Source organism: Dipodomys spectabilis, unplaced genomic scaffold (genome assembly GCF_019054845.1).
Source record: "Dipodomys spectabilis isolate Male_0828 unplaced genomic scaffold, ASM1905484v1 ptg000493l, whole genome shotgun sequence".
NCBI classification, from domain to species: Eukaryota; Metazoa; Chordata; class Mammalia; order Rodentia; family Heteromyidae; genus Dipodomys; species Dipodomys spectabilis.
Window position 1 is genome coordinate 348,006 of NW_024871170.1, and position 20,003 is coordinate 368,008.

General features: G+C 57.9%; 2 protein-coding genes across 16 annotated transcripts in view; one reads left to right on the plus strand and one right to left on the minus strand.

Annotated features, from left to right (window-relative positions):
• Dnai7 (dynein axonemal intermediate chain 7) overlaps nt 1-17,302 on the plus strand; it is a 31,711-nt gene extending 14,409 nt beyond the window's left edge. Inside the window, exons 9-16 of the mRNA XM_042669300.1 lie at nt 622-919; nt 5,508-5,583; nt 7,401-7,561; nt 10,033-10,189; nt 11,530-11,744; nt 12,847-13,014; nt 14,991-15,104; nt 17,030-17,302. Coding sequence (XP_042525234.1) covers nt 622-919; nt 5,508-5,583; nt 7,401-7,561; nt 10,033-10,189; nt 11,530-11,744; nt 12,847-13,014; nt 14,991-15,104; nt 17,030-17,302 — 1,462 coding nt within the window. The remainder of the gene's footprint in view (nt 1-621; nt 920-5,507; nt 5,584-7,400; nt 7,562-10,032; nt 10,190-11,529; nt 11,745-12,846; nt 13,015-14,990; nt 15,105-17,029) is intronic.
• Irag2 (inositol 1,4,5-triphosphate receptor associated 2) overlaps nt 13,163-20,003 on the minus strand; it is a 43,066-nt gene continuing 36,225 nt past the window's right edge. For 13 of the 15 annotated variants that reach the window (XM_042669316.1, XM_042669304.1, XM_042669314.1 and 10 more), the window contains one exon: nt 13,906-14,173. In XM_042669316.1, the coding sequence (XP_042525250.1) occupies nt 13,912-14,173 (262 nt within the window). In that variant the 3' untranslated portion in view covers nt 13,906-13,911. Of the gene's footprint in view, nt 13,347-13,905; nt 14,174-20,003 lie in introns of those variants that run through there. The other 2 variants (XM_042669319.1, XM_042669317.1) reach the window with 1 other exon arrangement.

The window sequence follows — 20,003 nt, forward strand, 5'->3', positions numbered from 1 at the left end:
TGACTCTCCCTCAGATGGCTTGACAGGTGCACGCTTAGCGCAGGTAAATACTGTGGAGCCAGGGCAAGGCCGGGAGCCGGGGCTGAGAGCCACCAGAGCCCAACACGCTTATAATCGAACTGCCACCTCCACTGAACCAGCACACAGCGGGAAGGGCTGAGTGATAAGCCTGAGTTCAAGCGCTGCCACGAGAGAGAGAGACAGACACACAGACACTACGGGAAAGGGAACACGATTGTGGAAGTACAAAGGAGAAGGATGACATCAGCCATTTGGTGCAAATGCCGCAGGAAAACAAACCACCTGCTGGGCATGGGTGTCATCCCCACTACTGGGGAGGGAGGCTGAGGTCTGAGGATCGCGGGTCAAGGCCAGCCCAGGCAGGAAAGGCCATGAGACTCATCTCCAATGAACCACCAGAAAACCTGGATGGAGCTGTGGCTGTGGCTCAGGTGGTAGAGCACCAGCCTTGAGTTCAAGCCCCGTGATGGACACACACACACACACACACACCCCGGAAGGGTGGGTTTCCCATGGGAAGATGCACTGTGAGACGTGAGTGTGAACTCCGCCCGGCTGGGCCCGGGGCTCACGCCTCCTCTCCCCATGGATTCTCCACAGGAACAGAAGTGTCCGCTTCTCCGAGACACAAGTAGGATTTGAAATCCCGAAGATCCTGGCCACGAGCGACATCGCCCTGCGCCTCCTGCACACGCGCTACGACCACCTCACCCCCGCGGACCTGGCCCTCGCCCCCAAGGAGGAGGGCTCTGTCGAGGTGGAGCCCAGCCAAAGCTTGCTGGACACCCAGGACGTGGTCCAGGAGGACCAGGAGGCGGAGAACCCGGAAAGCGAGCTCACGTTAACTCAGGACGAGGAGAAACAGGCAGAAGAACAAGTCAAAGCCAAAGTGCAAGTGGTAAGGAGCAAGTGCTGAGCGCCGCTGGCTCCCGCCTGCCATCCCAGCTGCTCAGGAGGCTGAGATCTGAGGATCGCAGTTGGAGGCCAACCTGGACAGGAAAGCCTGTAAGACTCTTCTCTCCCATGAGCCACCAGAAAACCAGAAGTGGTGCAGTGGCTCAAGTAGTAGAGTGCCAGCCTTGAGTGAAAGAGCTCAGGGACAGCGCCCAGGTCCTGAGTTCAAGCCTTAGGTCCTGAGTTCAAGCCTCAGGACTGACCAAAGCAAAAGCAAACAATATCTCTCGGAAAACACGACCACTTTCACATACAGTATTTGAACCATTTAGCGGCCATCATCATAGTTGGAGTCGGCTTGTCTTTAATTGTCAAATAAAATCTCCTTAAGAGGAGAGGGAGGACGTGGATCAGGATGGAGTATACTCACAAGCCGACACGTTTGTAGAAATACCTAAAGATCATTTAAAGAGTTAAAGCACAAAAGTCTCTCCATGAGAGAATGAGCCAGGTAGCCTCTTAAAGCCCGGGCCACCAGGGGGCGCACGGAACCATATCTGAACTCATGTAAATGGTAGCGCTAAGATACACATGCAATTATAAATTTGGTCATGTATGATATGTAATGGCAGGGCCGGGCAGGTGGCTCAGTGGTAGAGTGCTCACCTGGCACGTGCGAAGCCCTGGGTTCGATTCCTCAGCACCACATACACAAAAAGCCAGAAGTGGCGCTGTGGCTCAAATGGTAGAGCGCCAGCCTTGAGCCAAAGAAGCTCAGGGACAGCACCCAGGCCCTGAGTTCAGGCCTGGCAAAACTAAAAACAAAGACCCAGAGTTCAAGCACTCAATATTGACACAAAAACAGCAAAAACAAACAACAAACAAACAATAGCATGTAGACTATCTGCTAATACATTACCATACTGCATATACTATAGTTATCATGGTTATATATAATGTGCACTACTTTATTTATCACATGTTTATGATCTACTATGAGGGCTTCAACATGATCTTGCTGTTATTGTTCTTAGAGTTTTCTAGAGAAGAATGACAGCTGTATAATTCTGATCTATGCACTTATATTGTCCACGATAATTAAGGGAGAAAAGCCAAGCTCTGGTGGCTCCCGCTTTATGTATTTATGTATTTATTTTTGGTCCAAGGCCAAGACTCAGGCTTGGTGCCTGATGCTTTTACTCATTGGCTAGGCAGCTACCAACCGAGCCACGCCTCCCACCCCAAGATTGCCTCTTTCTTTTCCTTTTTCTTTTGGCCCATGACCCAGGAGTCTCCCAACTTGAACCCTAGCTACCCAGGAGGCTGAGACCTGGAGGAGGCTGGAACCCAGGGCCTGGGCGCTGCCCCCGAGCCTTTTGTGCTCAAGGCTAGCGCTCTACCATTTGAGCCACGGCTCCACTTGCAGCTTTTTTCGGAGCTTAACTGGAGATGAGTCTCATAAGCTTTTCTGATCAGAAAGGTCTGGGAGACCTCATCTGCAACTAACTAGTAAAAAGCTGGGCTCCAGGTGTGGCTCGAGCAGTAGAGCATCAGCTGTAAGAAAGAAAGCCAATTGAGTGTGAGGCCAGATCAGGTTCTGATGTGGGGAGGAGAAGAGGGAGGAGAGGGGAGAGGAGGGGAGGGGAAGAGGAAGAGGGGGATAAACTTACCCAGAGAAAAGATCCATTTCTTTGAGCCGAATCATTTCTAGACGGTCCTGGGGCTTGAACTCAGGGTCTGGGGCTGTGTCCCCGGGCTTATCATCTCTCAAGGCCGGCATCCTACCGCTGTGAGCCACAGCGCCACTTCTGGTTTTCTGGTGGTTCATTGGAGATCAGATTCTCATGGAGTCTACCGCCTAGTCTGGCTTCGAACCTCCGTCCTCAGATCTCAGCCTCCTGAGTAGCCGGGATGACAGGCGGGAGCCGCAGATGCCTGGCTTTTGGCTGAATCTTCTTGCCGTCGTCTCTTGGAGGTATTTAGATCAGCAGGAGAGGAAGCGGCTCTGGACAGGGGCTAAGGAAGTAGACTTGGAGATTTACGGCCTTCTTGTGGTCGTTGTGGAGAAGTGAAAATCCACGAAATCCTGTCATGTTCAGCTGGCGTTAGACTCCATTCTGCTCTGGGCCTCGCAGACAATGCTGCAGGGTGATCGGCTCCACCCCGGCCAGTACACACGGTTCAGGAGAAACCCAGATAAATTCAAACGGAAAGTAACCGGGTAGCAACAGATGACACTAAAGAGGATTAAAGAAGATTCATCTGGTGATGACGCGCGTGTGTGTGTGTGTGTGTGTGTGTGTGTGTGTGTGTGTGTGTGTGTGTGTGGCCAGTACTTGGGCGAGTATGAGACCTGGCCACTGTCCCTTAGCTTTTCACCCAAGGCTGGTGCTCTACCCCCGGAGCCTCAGCTCTGCTTGGAGTGGTTCATTGGAGATAAGAGTCTCTCGGATTTGCCTGTGCTGGCTTTGAACCATGGCCCTCGGATCTCAGACTCCCGAGTATCTGGGAGTGGGGAGAGATGGGGGAGAAGGATGGAGGGGGACATGGATCAAAATGCCTTGTTCTCATAATTTGACTTCGGGAATGGAAACCCCTTTGTACTACTACTTAAAGATAAGAGCCGGCACTGGTGGCTCACACCTATAATCCCAGCTACTCAGGAGGCTGAGATCCGAGGATCCCAGTTTGAAGCCAGCCCAGGCAGGAAAGTCTGTGAGACTCTTACGTCTAAGCACCAGAAAAAAACAGAAGTGGAGCTGTGGCTCAAACTAGTAGAATGCTAGCCTTGAGCAAAAAGAGCTCAGAGACAGTGCCCAGGCTCCAAGTTCAAGCCCCATGACCAACGAAATAATAATAAAAATAACTACTGGGCACCGGTGGCTCACGCCTGTCATCCCAGCTACTCAGGAGGCTGAGGTTTGAGGATCGCAGTTCAAAGCCAGCCCAGGTAGGAAAGTCCAGGAGACTCTTACCTCCAATGAACCACCAAGGAGCTGTGGCTCAAGTGATAGAGTGCTCACCTTATGCTGAAGAGCTCAGGAACAGCGCCCAGGCCCAGAGTTCAAACCCCGTGACCGGTGAAGAAAAACAACAACAATAATAAGTAAATAAAGAGTAAACGTTAATAAAGGCTCCCATGAAAGTAGGCAAGGCTCTGGAACGCGACTCTAGCTACCGGGTAGAGAAGGGATGTGGACGGTGCCCCCGCACCGGGCACAGAATATGCCTTGAATGTGGGGTGCAGCGCGCGAAGCGGCCATGACGGAGACAAAGCCGGCCGTCACCCTGTGAGCTGCGCCCGGGCCATCACACGAACCCCATCCCGCCGAGCGGCACGGAAGTCGGAGAAGCCAGGGGCAGCGACAGCCACACTGGCCCACCGGGAACACGGGGGTGGCACCGTCCAACAGGCAGAGTGAATCCGGACCTCAGAGCGCAGGAAGACACATCCCCTGCTGAGCACGCACAGGCGGTACCAGCACGGAGCAAAGTCTGCAGAGCCTCTGAGTGCTGCTTGAGAACCATGGCTTTCAAATCCAAAATAAGAAAAGACCCGAGATTGATTGTGTGTGTGTGTGTGTGTGTGTGTGTGTGGGTGTGCACATAGCACGTGCCAATGCTGAGGCTTGAACTCCAGGCCCTGGCGCTGCCCCTGAGCTTTTTTTGCTCAAGGCTGGTGCCCTACCACTTGAGCCACAGCGCCACTTCCTGCTTTTTGGTGGTTCCCTGAAGGTTAAGAGTCTCACAGACTTTCCTGTCTGGGGCTGGCTTTGAACCTTGATCCTCAGCTCTCCGCCTCCCGAGTAGCTAAACTTATAGACACGAGCCCCCAGCATTGGGCTCTAAGTATATTTTATTACAAAGTTTAGCCAGCTGTCTCAAAGCTACAAAGCTGTTGCTCTGAAAATGCGTTCTTGTAGATTTTGAAGCCTCTAGTTTAGAGGCTATATTTGAGTTTCACTTATTTGTCTGTTCATAATACAGCTTATGTGTTTATCCACTTCAAATGGCAGAAATAACAAATAGTCATAAAACAGCAGTGCATCTGTAGCTCGCCAACAAAAGCTTCTAGTGTGGTATGACTTTTCTTTTTTTTCATATTTGAAGCCAGGGGAACAGAAGTGGGGCTCAATTGGTAGCTCCCCGGCCCTGATTGTAAAAGCTCAGGGACCGCACCCAGGTCCCAAATTCAAGCCCCAGATCCAGCACACACACGAAACCTCTAGCCAGGTCCTGAGATCTGAGGATCGTGGTTCAAAGCCAGCCTGCGCGGAATAGTCTGTGAGACTCTTGTCCCCCATGAATCACCGAAAAACTGGAAGTGGAGCTGCGGTTCAGGTGGTAGAGCACCAGCTGGAATGAAAAAAGCTCAGGGGCCTTACCCTGTGTTCAAGCCCTAGGACCAGCGTATGCACAGACACACACACACACACACACACTCTGTTGATATCCAGGTTTCTTCCAGAGCAGTGTGGGCCCTAGAGTTAGGATGGCAGACATCGGCGGGAACAGCGGAGGGCTGCTTTTGGGCCAGTGCACCCTGTTGATCACCACCCCCATCTTTGTGTTTTTGTTTTTCTCTTTTGCAGATGTCCATCGCTGAAGACCTAGAAGCCATGAAGAATGCACTGAGGAGGAAATTACTAAGTGACAAAATATTAGAAGGTATTCTGAACGCGCCGGTCAGAGGGCAGCCGTGTCCAAGTTTTCTTCACACACACACACACACAGAATAATGCAGGGCCCGGCGCTGCTGGCTCCCGCCTGTCATCCTAGCTACTCAGGAGGCTGAGATCTGAGGATTTGCGTTCGAGGCCAGCCCGGGTAGGAAGGTCCATGAGACTGTCATTTCTAATTAACCAGCAAAATGCTGGAAGGGGAAGCGTGGCTCAATTGGCACAGTGCCAGTCTTGAATGAAAAACAATTAAAGGACAGTGCCCAGGCTCTGAGATCAAGCCCTAGCACACACACACACAAATATTAATAGTGACAACAGTTTAACATATGTCAGAAAAAAGGATTTGACTCTGAAAGCCGGCCGAGGGCTGGATGATGGTAGAGGTAGGTCAACCCTCGAACCCCTTTCCCACGTTCAGCCTCAGCCTCCAGCGATGTTTGGTCCTGTTGCACAAGCTCACAGGAAAAGCAGAATTTTACACTATCTTCAAGGCCAAGCACAGTGGCTCACACCTGTAATCCTAGCTAACTCCCCCAGGAGGCTGAGATCTGGGGACCGTGGCTCTTCATCTCCTATTAACCAGCAAAAGGCTGGAAGTGGAGCTGTGGCTCAAGTGGTAGAGCACCAGCCTTGAGCCAAAAAGCTAAGGACTAGTGCTCAGGTTGTGAGTTCAAGCCCTTTAAAGTGCGTGCACGCACACGCACGCACACACACAAACATCTTCAATTTATAGGTAGTAATGTTTTGGGTCTGATAAGAAATGGATCTAACAATGAGGAGTTGAAAAACTAAAATTCACACCTGTTCACGTCCCGAATCTGGCAGGCGCAGTGCTTCAAACCTGCCAGCCCCGGGGCTTGAACTCAAGTCCTGGCTGCGCCCCTGCGCTTTTCCATTCAACGCCCCTTGAACCACGGCTCCACTTGTGGCTGTTTTTGGGAGATTAACTGGAGGGAGGAGTCTTTCCTACCCAGGCTGGCTTTGAACTGCAGTCCTCAGATCTCAGCCTCCTGAGTAGCTGGGATTAAAGGCCTAAGCCACCAGTACCCAGTACTGGCCTTATTTTATTGAAAAAACAAACAAACCTGTAATTTCATATGTGAACCAACATTTACGTTTTAATGTTTATTTTTTTGCCTTTTGAATTCTTCGCCCTATGCTGTCCAGTTTTAAGGAATTTGCTACTGATCACGTGTGTTACGCTGTTTTATAAACGCAGTCAGGTCTTGCCTCACACTTCCGTTGGGATGATCCTTGCACAAGGACAACAGGCCAGTTCATGCAGGGCTCCGTGTTGCTCACATTATTTTCATAGTAACACACACTTACGCCATTATTCCTGAAGAGTTAGCAAATCCTCTGTCTAGATCACCCGCTCCCGTGGACGCTAGGTCTGTGTGAGCTCATGTTTGGCAGGGGGTTCAGTACAAGCTCCCTTTTCTAGGAGCAGAATTTTTTCATTCACTGCCCCCAATGCAAAGACATTGCTGGGTACAGTGGCTCAAGCAGCTGAGATCTGAGGATCGGGACTTCCAAGGGAGCCTGGACAGGAAATGCTCCGGCACTCTTAACTCCTTTTACCTGGCAAAAAGCCGGAAATGCAACTATGGTAGAACACCAGCTCGGAAGGAAGGGGCGAAGGCACAGCACCCCGGCCCTGAGCACCCCAGCCCTGAGCACCCCGGCCCTGAGCACCCCGGCCCTGAGCTCAAGCCCCAATAACGACCCGTGCGTGCATGCATGCGTGTGCCCACCCACACATCACGGTCTGTTCCAACCCTGTGTGGACGTGCTTGCCTTCAGCCCAGAAGCTCCTGGTGAAGAACGACTCTGAAATGCCAGAAATGAAGGACATCTTGGACGTGAATCTGTGCCAGTTCACGCCTCTGGGCGGCGTGTTCTACCTGGACATCCTGCAGCTGCCCCCGCTCTGCAAGCCGGTCAAGGGCTGGATGATGGTGGAGGTAGGTCGGCCTCGAACCGCTTCCCACGTCTGACTTCCTCCCCCCCCCCCCCCCCAGCCTCCAACGACACTGGGTCCCGTGCACCAGCTCACAGGAAAAACAGAATCTTACACTATCCAAGGCCAAGCACGGTGGCTCACGCCTGCCATCCCCGCTGACTCTCCCAGGAGGCTGAGATCTGAGGATCGTGGTGCAAAGCCAGCCTGGGTAGAAAAGTCCTGGAGACTCCTCATCTATTAACCAGCAAAAGGCTGGATAGTGGCGTTCGAGTGGCTCAAGTGGTAGAGCACCAGGCTAAGGGCTAGTGCTCAGGTTGTGAGTTCAAGCCCTTTAACGAGCATGCATGCACACATGGTCTCGCACACGCACACACACATCTTCAGTTCATAGGTAGTAACGTTTTGGATCCGATAATAAATGGATCTAACAATAAAGAATTTAAAAACTAAAATTCACACCTGCTCACCTCGTTGGACCCGGCAGGAGCAGCGGTGTGCAGCCGCAGCTGTGTGGATCGCGCGCCAGCTCCGCTGAAACCACGCAGCCCGACACTGCTGTGCGCGCTGCGGGGCCCGAGCGACGCCCAGGGCCTGGAGTTGGCAGGCTGCGCTGGCTCTTAGGCCGGGGTTTCTCGCTCAGACTCATGGCCAAGGGCCTTGGGGCACGGTTGTATTTACAACTGGTTTTGAGTTAAAGCTTTAAAGTCCTGGCGCCGTGGGCGCGGTTCGTCCCTGGGGCTGCTTGGCTCAAGGCTGGCGCTCTACCACTTGAGCCACAGTTCCACTTCCTGCTTCTTCTGTGCACGTGGTGCTGAGGACTCGAACCCGGGGCTTCATGCATGCAAGGCGAGCGCTCTACCATGGAGCCACCTGCCCAGCTCCAACTAGGTTTTGATATTACTCTTCCTTTTCTCTGCCTCAAAGATCCCCCCCAAACCAGTGGTACACTGAGGCAGACATCTCTGTAGGGTTGGCTGCTGAGGGGAAGAGTCCTGTTCTCCCCAGAGGAAAGACCAGGCTGAGCGGGCACGTTTCTAGGATTCACCCAGAACGTTCTCGAATTTTCTGGAGTCATCTAATGGTACCACGCCGTGCCCTGCCGCGTACTCACACCGGCCCCCCCCACGTGTCCTCCTCACCTCATCTTCTTCATTTCTGGTCTTTTCTCACACTCGTGACCTGGCCCCACTTCCCAGATGCATCCCTGCTCGGTCCAGACAGAGCCTGCGCCGGCCTCGCCCGCGAAGCCGCCCCGCGCCCTCCAGACTCCAATCCTAGCTCCTTCTCTGTTCAGCGCAGGGCTTTAAAGGGCTGGAGGTTTGGCTCGGAGCGGTACGCACCTGCCCAGCCAGCTCCACGGCCTGACGTCCAGGCCCAGTCGCACAAAGCAGAGGCTTCGCAGGGCCGCTGAGAGGAATGGAATGGTGGAGAAACTCACCATAAGCCATAGTTCATAGAGCCACATTCCCGGGGCTCATGCCCGTCATCCCAGCCACTCAGGAGACAGAGCTGAAGGTCCTGGTTTGAAGCCAGCCTAGGCAGGACTCTTACTTGCAATGAGCCACCCAAAAAGCCGTAAGTGGAGGTATGGATCAAGTGGTAGAGCGCCAGGCTTGATCCTAAAAGCTACAGGACAGTGCTCGGTCTGTGAGTTTAAGGCCCAGTACCAACACACACACACACACACACACACACACACACACACACACACACACACACACACACGAGATTCTGACTGACAAGAGTTTATACAATCACACTGAAATGTCGTGATTATCTTTTGTCTTTCGATATTGTTGTGGCATTGTCTTAGTCAAATCTGTGGATTTGAGGCTCACACTGTCACCCCAGCTACTCGGGAGGCTGAGATCTGAGGATCATGGTTCAAAGCCAGCCCGGGCAGGAAAGTCTGTGAGACCTTTATCTCCAATGAAACCACCAGAAAAACAGAAGTGGAGCTGTGGTTCAGAGTGATAGAGTGTTAACCTTGAGCAAAAGAGCTCAGGGACAGCGCCCAGGCCCTGAGTTCAAGTCCCATGACCGACAAAATAAAGGAAAATGAAATCCATCGATCAGAGAACCAAAGGAAAGTCCTTGTGTAAAACCAGATCTTCCTGTGAGCAGCGGGGGAGGCCGGGGGGGGGGGGGGGAGGGAGAGGTGGGTCAGATTAAAGCGTGTGTGTGAAATACCGTGATGAAACCCCACTGAAAATTAATGCACCCCAAAAGCGGGAGTGGCGGGAACGCACAGAGCCGGTTGGGGGTTGTGGGTAGTGGAGGGCGGCGGAGGGGGGAGCGGGTGAAGGAGATGGGCCGTGATGGGAATTCATGGGCCCTCGCGTGACCTGGAGCCGTGGGGGGAGAGGGGACTGGCTGGGGGGAGGGGAAGGGCCTCTCTCTCCCCAGCGCCGTCCCGGCCGGCCGCGTGTGCCCACTGCTCTTCTAACACGCTGCTGTTGTGATCCTTTACAGCTGCTCAGAGGAGAATTACAGAATTTCACGTATCCTCCCGAGTCGGTGGAAGAGCTGGATCCGGAGAACGCCTTCCCGCCCATCGAAATCACCCTGCAGCTCCCCGAGAACGTCGTCTTCTTCGAAGAGCCGATGGTGGTCAGGTGGGACGCCGAAGGTACAGTGGCGCTCGACCCTGGCGCTGAGCCCCGTGTCATTAAACCAGAGCTGGCGCTACCCAGGAGGCTGAGATCCGGAGGATCGCGGTCCACAGCCAGCCGGGGCGGGAAAGTCCACGAGACTCGAGTTAGAAGTGGAGCTGTGGCTGTACGTGTAGAGCCCAGGCCTTGAGCTCCAGGCCCCGAGTTCAAACCCTCGCACTGGTAGGATAACAGGAAGGAAAGAAGCAAGCAAGCGGCTGGGCTCAGGTGGCTCATTCCTGTCAGCCTAGCTCCTGAGGAGGCCGAGATCTGAAGATCGCAGTTCAAAGCCAGCCCGGGCAGGAAAATCTGTGAGATGCTTATGTCCAATAAACCACAGAGAACAGGCCGGAAGTGGCGGTGTGGCTTAAGTGGTAGAGCGCCAGCCTTGAGCCAGAGAAGCTCAGGGACAGCGCCCAGGCCCTGAGTTCAAAACCCCAGATCGGGCAAAAAAAGGAAGGAAGGAAAGAGGGAGGGGGAGGGAAGGAAGGGAAAGAAAGCAAGGAAAAGACAAAATGGTAAATCCTTACATAAACCAGGATTTTTCTTTCTTGCGTCTTTTTATGCCAACTTTCGCTGCTGCTGTTTTTTCTTTTTTGAGATACTGGGTTTTGAACTCAGAACCTTCTGCTTGCTCGGCAGACGCTGCACGCTGAACCCCGCCTTGCCTTTCTGTTTTGTTTTGTTTTGAATAGGAACGTTTTTCTCTGGCCCGGGCTAGGTCACATCCTGCAGTTTTTTCTTCTCGTGCAGCTGGGATGAAAATTGGACCCCATTCGACCTAGCATCTTACTGGCTGAGATGGGGGGGTCTCGATCGCGTTTTGTACACACTGACCTCCAACTTTGATCTTCACATCTCAGCCGCTCAAGTCGCTGGGATTACGGGCATGCACTGCCTTGCTCATCTTCTTATGTGCTTTTGACAGAGATGAACACAAGTTGTATTTTTAAACGGATTTTGTAGCTCAAGCGGCAGAGCCTGTAATTCCAGCTAATCAGGAGGCTGAGATGTCAAGATCCAGGTTCAAAGCCAGCCCGGGGAAGCTCAACGTGGTAGAGCAGTAGCCTTGAGCCAAAGAGCTCAAGGACAGTGCCCGGGCTGTGAGTTCAAGCCCCAAAACCAACCAAACACAAAAACCCACAACAACTGAGGGAGTGTTCGAGGCCTTAAATTCAAGTCCCAGTGCCGGCACGAGAGAAAAGCACCACACAAAGCAGGCCGCCTCACACACTGGGAAATTCCCAGGGCAGTTTTACGCGTGCGCTCTCTGACAGCGAAAGATGAACGCAATGCTCCCCGTCCCGTCATTCTCAAGGTCAGGGCTGGAAGAAGGGCGGCATCAGTGACGTGTATTACAAAGAGGAAGACAAGCTCCTGTCCTTCAGCCTGGAGGTGCCCGGCCCCTTCACCCTGGTCCAAGACGCTCACATAAACATGCCCTACCTGTCGTGGGAGATGGTGCCTCTGGACCTGAACAGAGTCCTCCTGACGGTGACCACGGCGTTCACCGAGTTCCAGATCCAGATCAAGGTAAGACTGCCAGGAGCTGACAGGAGTGAGCGAGTGAGCCCTGCTCTACACAGGACAGAACCCCAGCCATCAGGAGGCTGAGATCTGAAGGCCACCATTCAGAGGCAGCCCGAGCAGGAAAGTCTGTGAGAACCACTCACAAGCCACAAGCTGCGGGGGTTGGAGGCGGCTCAGTTGGTAGGGTGCTAGCCGATGAGCAAAACAAGTGTTGCCGAGTTACCGAGTTCGAGTCCTGGTCTCAGACCAAAAAACCACCAGCTACACATGGAGGCGTGGTTCAAGTGGCAGAGAGCTAGCCTTGAATGAAAAAGCTAAAGACAGGGTCCAGGCCCTCAGTTCAAGCACAGAGACACATACGCACACACGCACACTTATCTATACATGTATACGTCTGTATATATCAACTTTCTAAGTGCATATGAAGTATCCCTTGAGCGGGAAATGCCCCGTTTCTAACGGGGGTCTGGGCAGAGCAGTACCACTTAATCTTTGTGGCAGCCAGCTGGGGCAGAGAAGCCCGTGAGCTATCACTGAAGAATGACTCACACGAGTAGGTCATCCTCCGTATGGTGCACCCTACATTCCCTGGGGATAGGTCAGGGACCAGCCCACCAGCCAGGGGCTGGCGTGAATTCCCAAGGGCCTGGCGCACCCTAAGGAGACCCCCTGGTCCCTTAGAGAGCCCTTGAACCCCCTGTGAGGCGGCTCTCCCTCTGAGAAGCCTCTCTGTCACAAAACACACAGCCCAGCCGGGCCCCGGGGCTCACGCCTAGCATCCCAGCTACTCAGGAGGCTGAGAGCTGAGGATGGGGTTCAAGGCCAGCCCAGGCAGGAAAGCCCATGAGACTCTGATCTCCCATAAACCATTCAGAAAACCGGAAGTGGCGCTGTGGCTCAAGTGGTAGAGCGCCAGCCTTGAGCTGAAGAGCTGAGGGACAGCGCCCAGGCCCCGAGTTCAAGCCCCACGACCAACCAAAAAAAAAGAAATAAAATAGCAGCAATAATAATAACTAATCAGAAGCCGAACCTGGAGCAGTAGCACAGCTATCATTGAAGGTTTTTAAAATTAAAGCTGCTTTTTTTTTTTCTCGTTTAAACTTAGGAAAACCTCTGTATGCTATCTTCAGTCAAGCTGAAAGACCAAAGGCCAGTTTCCAATCTGAAGGGCAAATGGCTGGCTCTGATCCCCTTCATTACTGCGTTGAAAGAAGTTGGGCTGAATATCTTCCCGACCCGATTCTCTCATCTATACGTGATTATCAACAATAAGGCAAGCGCGAATCTTTCAAACTTTATTAGGACATTCAGAGTGCAGGCAGGCACTGAACTTTGTCTGCCTTTAGCTATACCATGGGTTGTAGGTCTTGTTCGTTTGTTTTTAACAGTACTGGGATTTGAAATCTGAGCCTTGTGCTTGTTTGGCGTGGTAGGCTGGTGCTCTTCCACCTGAGCCATGCCTCCGGGCTGGCTTTTTGCTAGTTGTCTTGGAGATGGAGTCTTGGGGACTTTCTGTCCAGGCTGGCTTTGAACTGTCATCCTCTGGCTCTACAAGCCTCGGATGACAAGCTGGTGTCGCACCTGTTTGATATCGTGAGTTCTATACTGGATTATATTTGGGAAGGAAGGAAAGAACAAGCAAGAAGAACAGAAATTCAGAGTTCGCTCAGCTGAATGGTCTTCCTCACGCACTAAACCAATATACATATGTATGGTCTTCATATTCACCAAAGGAGCAGGCTTAATGCAAAAATGTCCTGAGATCCTCATTTTGTATCATTTCTTTCCTTTTGTGTGGCTAGATAGGTGGAAGGTTTCTTTATTTTCTTTTTCTTTCCTTTCCTTCCTTCCTTCCTGTCTCTCTTCCTCTTTCTTTCCTCCCTCCCTCCCTTCCTCCCTCCCTCCTCTCTCCCTCCCTCCCTTCCTTTCTGGTGCCAGTCCTGGGGCTTGAACTCAGGGCTGGACACTGTCCCTGGGTATTTTTGCTCAAGGCTAGTGCTCTATCACTTGAGCCACAGCTGGGAGAGGAGGGGAGCAGCTCACAGACTTTTCCTGCCCAGGCTGGCTTCTACCTTGCTGGGTAGCTAGGATTACAGGCCTGAGCCACCAGGCCTGGCAGAAGGTATCTTAAAAGGGTAAATAAACCTGTGCATTCTCTTAATGGGGATAATTATATAGCCACCAGTGTGCACATAAATGCATAGGCTAAAACAAACACATACACACACATATAAAACCAGCGAGGCGCCGTGGCTCCTGCCTGTAATCTCAGCCACTCAGGAGGCTGCACTCTGAGAATCAGAGATGAAGCCAGCCTGGGCAGGAAAGTCCATGAGAAACTCTGGTCTCCAGTTAAGCAGCAGACAGCCCGAGGAGGCTCACACACGGAGTGGAAGAACCATTTGATGTCATTTGCAAGGAAACGGATGGACCTGGACAAGCACATGGAAACGCACGGAGTCACATGCATGTAGACACAAGCCAGTTAACTAAGATTTGGTATCTGCAAGGCGGGGTTCCTGCAATGGCGGGAATGCCGGAAGCTGGGGCTTGGTGGAGAGGGAGAGGCTCAGGGGAGGGAGGGCCCATGAAGAGAGAGAGGAAGGGTGGGAAACGGCCCTTGTGCTGCGCAGTGTCCATGGACAAACCTGGAGCCGGGGGTGGGGGGGAAGGATGGGAGGGGCAGCGTGGATCAAGGCGCGTGGTCCTCACCCTCTGCCACGTCAAATGGAAACCCTTCAGTACAGCTGCTTGCAGGGAGGTGGAAGAGACCATCTCTGCTCAGCTCCTCAACTGAGCACGTCTTCAGAAACACTAAATCCCAGCTACTCAGGAGGCTGAGATTGGAGGATCACAGTTCAAAGCCAGCCTGGGCAGGAGAGGCCGTGAGACTCTTTATCCCCAATAAACCACTAGGAAACCGGAAGTGGCGCTGTGGCTCAAGTGGTAGAGCGCCAGCCTTGAGCTGAAGAGCTGAGGGACAGCGCCCAGGCCCAGAGTTCAAGACCCACGACCCACAACAACAACTAAATGAGCAAATGGGTCCTCGTGTGAGAATAGCCCACAGGGGGCCACGGTGGAGGAGACTCAGGGGGGCCCTTCGGGGTGTCTGCCACGGTGGAGGAGACTCAGGGGGGCCCTTCGGGGTGTCTGCCACGGTGGAGGAGACTCAGGGGGGCCCTTTGGGGTGTCTGCTGTGTCCCGTCCGCAGGGGGCCCTTCAGGGGTGTGTGCTGTGTCCCGTCCGCAGGGGGCCCTGGTGGAGGTCAAGGCCTACCGACAGATCGCCCTGCTGAGCTCGACCTTCGCCTTCGGCTGGAGCAAGTGGAACGCGGTGTGCGACTCGCAGAAGGTGGTGTTTAAGGTGGGTGCGTCTCACAGGCCCGAGACCCCGTACGCCGCAGAACAGGCCAGCGGTGAACCCCAGGTCCTCGGAGGGGGCGTCTGGCCACTTACCAGCCAGCCTGAACCCCAGGTCCTCGGAGGGGGCATCTGGCCACTTACCAGCTAGCCTGAACCCCAGGTCCTCGGAGGGGGCGTCTGGCAACTTACCAGCCAGCCTGAACCCCAGGTCCTCGGAGGGGGCGTCTGGCCATTAACCAGCCAGCCTGAACCCCAGGTCCTCGGAGGGGGCGTCTGGCCATTAACCAGCCAGCGTGAACCCCAGGTCCTCGGAGGGGGCGTCTGGCAACTTACCAGCCAGTGTGAACCCCAGGTCCTCGGAGGGGGCGTCTGGCCACTTACCACCCGCAGTGTCTGCCCGTGTCCCAGTGTCGTCAGTGCCACCAGGCGCCCACCCGTGGCTCCGGCCAGCCCGGCTGCTCAGCGGGCGGAGGGCTGAGACCCCTGACGCCCAGACCCGCAGCTCAGCCCCGCTCCCCCCAGATGCAGACCTCCCAGACCCCGCTCCCCCCAGACCCCGCTCCCCCCAGACCCCGCTCCCCCCAGACCCCGCTCCCCCAGACCCCGCTCCCCCCCAGACCCCGCTCCCCCAGACCCCGCTCCCCCCAGACCCCGCTCCCCCCAGACCCCGCTCCCCCCCAGACCCCGCTCCCCCCAGACCCCGCTCCCCCCAGACCCCGCTCCCCCCAGACCCCGCTCCCCCCAGACCCCGCTCCCCCCCAGACCCCGCTCCCCCAGACCCCGCTCCCCCCCAGACCCCGCTCCCCCCAGACCCCGCTCCCCCCCAGACCCCGCTCCCCCAGACCCCGCTCCCCCCCAGACCCCGCTCCCCCCAGACCCCGCTCCCCCCAGACCCCACTCCCCCAGACCCCGCTCCCCCGGACCCCGCTCCCCCCAGACCCCGCTCCCCCAGACCCCGCTCCCCCCAGACCCCGCTCCCCCAGACCCCGCTCCCCCCAGACCCCGCTCCCCCCAGACCCCGCTCCCCCAGACCCCGCTCCCCCCCAGACCCCGCTCCCCCCAGACCCCGCTCCCCCCAGATGCAGACCCCCCAGACCCCGCTCCCCCCAGACCCCGCTCCCCCAGACCCCGCTCCCCCCCAGACCCCGCTCCCCCAGACCCCGCTCCCCCAGACCCCGCTCCCCCAGACCCCGCTCCCCCAGACCCCGCTCCCCCCAGACCCCGCTCCCCCCAGATGCAGACCCCCCAGACCCCGCTCCCCCCAGACCCCGCTCCCCCCAGACCCCGCTCCCCCAGACCCCGCTCCCCCAGACCCCGCTCCCCCCAGACCCCGCTCCCCCCAGATGCAGACCCCCCAGACCCCGCTCCCCCCAGACCCCGCTCCCCCCAGACCCCGCTCCCCCAGACCCCGCTCCCCCCCAGACCCCGCTCCCCCCAGACCCCGCTCCCCCCAGATGCAGACCCCCCAGACCCCGCTCCCCCCAGACCCCGCTCCCCCCAGACCCCGCTCCCCCAGACCCCGCTCCCCCAGACCCCGCAGCCCCTCCGCCTCCCGCAGCCCCTCCGCCTCCCGCAGCCCCTCCGCCTCCCGCAGCCGGCCCGCCTCCCGCAGCCCCTCCGCCTCCCGCAGCCGGCCCGCCTCCCGCAGCCGGCCCGCCTCCCGCAGCCCCTCCGTCTCCCGCAGCCGCTCCGCCTCCCGCAGCCCCTCCGCCTCCCGCAGCCCCTCCGCCTCCCGCAGCCGGCCCGCCTCCCGCAGCCCCTCCGCCTCCCGCAGCCGGCCCGCCTCCCGCAGCCGGCCCGCCTCCCGCAGCCCCTCCGTCTCCCGCAGCCGCTCCGCCTCCCGCAGCCCCTCCGCCTCCCGCAGCCCCTCCGCCTCCCGCAGCCCGCCCGCCTCCCGCAGCCCGCCCGCCCGCTCTCTCTCCCCAGGCCCGGGAGCAGGCGCCCGGCCGGCCCCTCGCCGCGGACTGGGCCCTGCTCCTGTTCAGCGGCCAGCGCGCGCAGCGGCTGAAGCTGACGGAGGACAGCGACGCGTTCTCGGAGGCCGTGGAGGACGGCACCGAGTTCCACTCGAGCCTCTTCCACATGGTCAGCGACTACGCGTCGCCCGAAGCCCTGGACAGGATCCGCGCCGCGGCCGGCCGCCACGTGGACGCCGTGTGCCAGCTGCTGCTGGCCACGCGCCTGCTCAGCTTCTCCTAGGGGCGGGGCCTCCCGGGGGCGGGGCATCCCGGGGGCGGGGCCTCCCGGGGGCGGGGCCGGCCGCCACGTGGACGCCGTGTGCCAGCTGCTGCTGGCCACGCGCCTGCTCAGCTTCTCCTAGGGGCGGGGCCTCCTGGGGCGGGGCCTCCTGGGGCGGGGCCTCCTGGGGGCGGGGCCGGCCGGCACGTGGACGCCGTGTGCCAGCTGCTGCTGGCCACGCGCCTGCTCAGCTTCTCCTAGGGGCGGGGCCTCCCGGGGGCGGGGCTGTGTGCCCTGCCGGGGGCGGGGCCTCCGGGGGCGGGGCCTCCCGGGGCGGGGCCTCCCGGGGGCGGGGCCGGCCGGCACGTGGATGCCGTGTGCCAGCTGCTGCTGGCCACGCGCCTGCTCAGCTTCTCCTAGGGGCGGGGCCTCCCGGGGGCGGGGCTGTGTGCCCTGCCGGGGGCGGGGCCGGTCAGGGCCGCGACCAATGACCAGCGGCCGCGCCCTGCGCGCTGCGGAATCCGCCCAATAGCAAGCATTGCTGACGCCTTCCTGCTCTGCTTTTTGCTTGGAAGGTGGCTCCATGTGGGGCGGTGTCGAGCCGTGCGTGTGTGTCGGTGTGTAGGTGTGCACACGTGTCTGTGTAGGTGTGCACGCGTGTCCGTGAGGGTGCGCACACGCGCGCGTGTCAGTGTGCACGTAGCCGTCCACGCTGGCTATGGAATGGATCTTTATTTGGATACATTTGGGGAAGCCATGGCCGTCCTCCCTGAGGGTCATCCCGCCGGGGAGCCTGGGGAGCACGAGGAGCACTGAGAGCACTGGGGAGCACTGGGGAGCATTGGGGAGCACGGGGAGCAGTGGGAGCACTGGGAGCACGGGGATCACTGGGGAGCACGGGGAGCACTGGGGAGCACTGGGAGCACGGGGAGCACTGGGGAGCACTGGGGAGCACGGGGAGCAGTGGGAGCACTGGGAGCACGGGGATCACTGAGAGCACTGGGGAGCACGGGGAGCACTGGGAGCACGGGGAGCACTGGGGAGCACTGGGGAGCACGGGGATCACTGAGAGCACTGGGGAGCACGGGGATCACTGAGAGCACTGGGGAGCACGGGGAGCACGGGGAGCACTGGGAGCACGGGGATCACTGGGGAGCACGGGGATCACAGAGCACTGGGGAGCACGGGGAGCACGGGGAGCACTGGGAGCACGGGGATCACTGGGGAGCACGGGGATCACTGGGGAGCAGTGGGAGCACTGGGGAGCACTGGGAACACGGGGAGCACTGGGAGCACTGGGAGCACTGGGGAGCACGGGGAGCACTGGGGAGCACGGGGAGCACTGGGAGCACGGGGATCACTGGGATCACGGGGATCACTGGGAGCACTGAGATCACTGGGAGCACGGGGATCACTGGGAGCACTGGGATCACTGGGGAGCATTGGGAGCACTGGGAGCACGGAGATCACTGGGGAGCACTGGGAGCACTGGGGAGCACTGGGGAGCACTGGGGAGCACGGGGAGCACTGGGAGCACGGGATCACTGGGATCACGGGGAGCACTGGGATCACTGGGGAGCATTGGGAGCACGGGGATCACTGGGGAGCACTGGGGAGCACTAGGAGCACTGGGGAGCACTGGGAGCACTGGGGAGCACGGGGAGCACTGGGATTACGGGGATCACGGGGATCACTGGGATCACTGGGGAGCATTGGGAGCACGGGGATCACTGGGGAGCACTGGGGAGCACTAGGAGCACTGGGGAGCACTGGGAGCACTGGGGAGCACGGGGAGCACTGGGATTACGGGGATCACGGGGAGCACTGGGAGCACTGGGGAGCACGGGGATCACTGGGAGCACTGGGAGCACTGGGGAGCACGGGGAGCACTGGGATTACGGGGATCACGGGGATCACTGGGAGCACTGGGAGCACTGGGGAGCACTGGGATTACGGGGATCACGGGGATCACTGGGATCACTGGGGAGCACTGAGAGCACTGGGGAGCACTGGGGAGCATTGGGGAGCACGGGGAGCAGTGGGAGCACTGGGAGCACGGGGATCACTGAGAGCACTGGGGAGCACGGGGAGCACTGGGGAGCACTGGGAGCACTGGGGAGCACGGGGATCACTGAGAGCACTGGGGAGCACGGAGATCACTGAGAGCACTGGGGAGCACGGGGAGCACGGGGAGCACTGGGAGCACGGGGATCACTGGGGAGCACGGGGATCACAGAGCACTGGGGAGCACGGGGAGCACTGGGAGCACGGGGAGCACTGGGAGCACGGGGATCACTGGGGAGCACGGGGATCACTGGGGAGCAGTGGGAGCACTGGGGAGCACTGGGAGCACGGGGAGCACTGGGGAGCACTGGGAGCACTGGGAGCACTGGGGAGCACGGGGAGCACTGGGGAGCACGGGGAGCACTGGGAGCACGGGGATCACTGGGATCACGGGGATCACTGGGAGCACTGGGATCACTGGGAGCACGGGGATCACTGGGAGCACTGGGATCACTGGGGAGCATTGGGAGCACTGGGAGCACGGAGATCACTGGGGAGCACTGGGGAGCACTGGGAGCACTGGGGAGCACTGGGAGCACTGGGGAGCACTGGGGAGCACGGGGAGCACTGGGAGCACGGGGAGCACTGGGATCACTGGGGAGCATTGGGAGCACTGGGAGCACGGGGATCACTGGGGAGCACTGGGGAGCACTAGGAG